The 2,196-nt window shown below is 36.8% G+C and overlaps 1 protein-coding gene across 1 annotated transcript; it reads left to right on the top strand.

Annotated features, from left to right (window-relative positions):
- Positions 1 to 637: 637 nt before the first annotated feature.
- LOC132041697 (F-box/kelch-repeat protein At3g23880-like) lies at positions 638 to 1,730 on the top strand. The gene is made up of 2 exons (XM_059432405.1): positions 638 to 936; positions 1,071 to 1,730. The coding sequence occupies exons 1-2, from the start codon at positions 709 to 711 to the stop codon at positions 1,377 to 1,379; spliced, it is 537 nt and encodes a 178-aa protein (XP_059288388.1). The 5' UTR covers positions 638 to 708; the 3' UTR covers positions 1,380 to 1,730.
- Positions 1,731 to 2,196: the final 466 nt, after the last annotated feature.

Here is a 2,196-nt window from a genome sequence, read left to right on the forward strand (position 1 = left end):
TACGGTTTTTAAAATTTTCGAAGTAGTACTTTTATTTAGAAAACGAAAAAAAGGTTCGGAAATAATAATTGAATTACAGTGGCTAAAATTTATGACCTTTCGTCAATAGTTTGGGTCATTTATCTTTATTAATTTATGAAATGGCTAATTTATCATAGCTAAATAAATAGTTTAGCTTTCATTTATCTGTCCTTTATTATAAAAGAACTAATCCGTACCATTTTTCAATGTATGGAGATTTTATTACCAGGATATGACACGTGGGCTCTAACTAATGAATAAAAAATCGCAATGGTACAAAAGAGTACGTCTTATTATTGCCTTAAGGAAAAATAGCCGAAAGTTTACGTATAAAGGCAAAGTACGAGTCTCCGTGAGACTTTTAGTTGCTCTTTAAGGCAAAGTCGCCGCCTGAGCGAGCTTTGCAAAGTCTTACCTTGCGAATTTTTTTATATTTTTATAAAATTAAGCGGATTCAACCCAAAAATTAAAGACCACCCCAGCAACGAGGACAGTGGCAATTGCCCAAACAACAACAAAACCCCAGCCCAAAGAATCACTCCAGTAACAATTTATAAGACGCATGCAATAGAGTCTTCTTTCAACAGTGAAACTGTCAAATATTTGCCTCCTTCAACTCTCAAAATAGAGCAAACCTACAAACTATATTGCTAAGTTTTCATCAAACTATATTGCTAATCTTGAACAATGCCTACACTTCCAATAGAACTAATTGTTGAAATCCTGTCAAGGCTTCCGGTTAAAACCCTCTTGAAGTTCAGGTGTGTCTCAAAATCCTGGCTTGCTTTAATCCGTAGCCCTGAATTTGTCAAAACCCATCTTAATGTATCTGCTAAAAACAAAGACTACACACACCATAGGCTTGTGTTGACTGAGACAATTAATTTATTTAGTTCTTTTAATATCCAATACATGGTTTAGGGACTGTTCTATTAGCTCTTTACGTAATAATTCTGGGATTGAGGCATCTGACTTGAATTATCCCATGAAGAACCAACAACAAAGCGTTTGTGTTGTGGGTTCGGTTAATGGATTGATTTGTCTTTAAGGACACGGACTTGGTTCTATGGAATCCATCAATTAGATTGTTCAAGAATTTGCCTGATTCTGGGCCTTCAGTAACCGGTGATTACCATTTCGATAGTTGCATATATGGTTTTGGATATGATGAGTCCAATGATGATTATAAGGTAGTAGGTGTGCTTTGGAACAGATATAAACTCTGGCATCCTCTTGAGGTCAAAATATATAGTTTAAGAGTAATTCTTGGAGAAGTATGGATGATATTCCGGATGGGTTGTGATTGGGTAAACAATGTAAGGATGGGTTGCGATTGGTTAAACCATGTAAGTTTGTAAACGGGAAGCTTCATTGGGCTGGGGAACTTCATTGGGCTAATAGTATTAATGGTCCTTTCCATAAGGGCTGGAACATTATTTCTTTTGATTTGGCTGATGAGAAATGGGGAAAGGTGGAGCCGCCCCGCTATGGAGGAGAAGGAGACTTTTCGTTGAAGCTTGACATGTTGGGAAGTGATCTTTCTGTCAGGTTTTGTAGCTATGTGACAAGTCAGGCAGATCTGTGGGTTATGAGAGAGTATGGGGTTAAAGAGTCTTGGACAAAGAAGTATACCATATATCTTTGTTATGGGTATTCTTCTTTTACTTCTCAAACACTTTGCATGTCAAACAAAGGTGATATATTGTTTGTGCCTGATCGACTTTAACGGTACACAATCCAGAGGATGAACCTATCAGATATCCAAAGGTTACCAACTTTGGTTTTTGTGTTGGTGGACATCTACATTTGAAAGACTAGTTTGTGCCCCCCTTTTACAGAAAGAACCGATCACAACAAGAACGAACGCTGCAGAAGCTAAGATGGTGACAATATTGTAGATAATGACTTGTAAGAGTTCAACTCGATACATATTTTCGGTTTCTTTTTCAATTATAGAGAAAGACATTGCATGTTCTATGGACATCTTCACACCACATCTGCTTGGAGATCTTATTTGTCCTTTTCCTTTTTGCATATTTTCATGAAATAACTTTTTTTTGTGACAAGTTATTTGGTGTTTTAAGGGAATGTGATGTCCCTCTAGATAGAGTAAGAATAAAGAGCGCCAGGGACATGAAAATAATGCAAGGTGAATGTGCCACTAACACTAGGCAT

Source organism: Lycium ferocissimum, unplaced genomic scaffold (assembly GCF_029784015.1).
Source record: "Lycium ferocissimum isolate CSIRO_LF1 unplaced genomic scaffold, AGI_CSIRO_Lferr_CH_V1 ctg11176, whole genome shotgun sequence".
NCBI classification, from domain to species: domain Eukaryota; kingdom Viridiplantae; phylum Streptophyta; class Magnoliopsida; order Solanales; family Solanaceae; genus Lycium; species Lycium ferocissimum.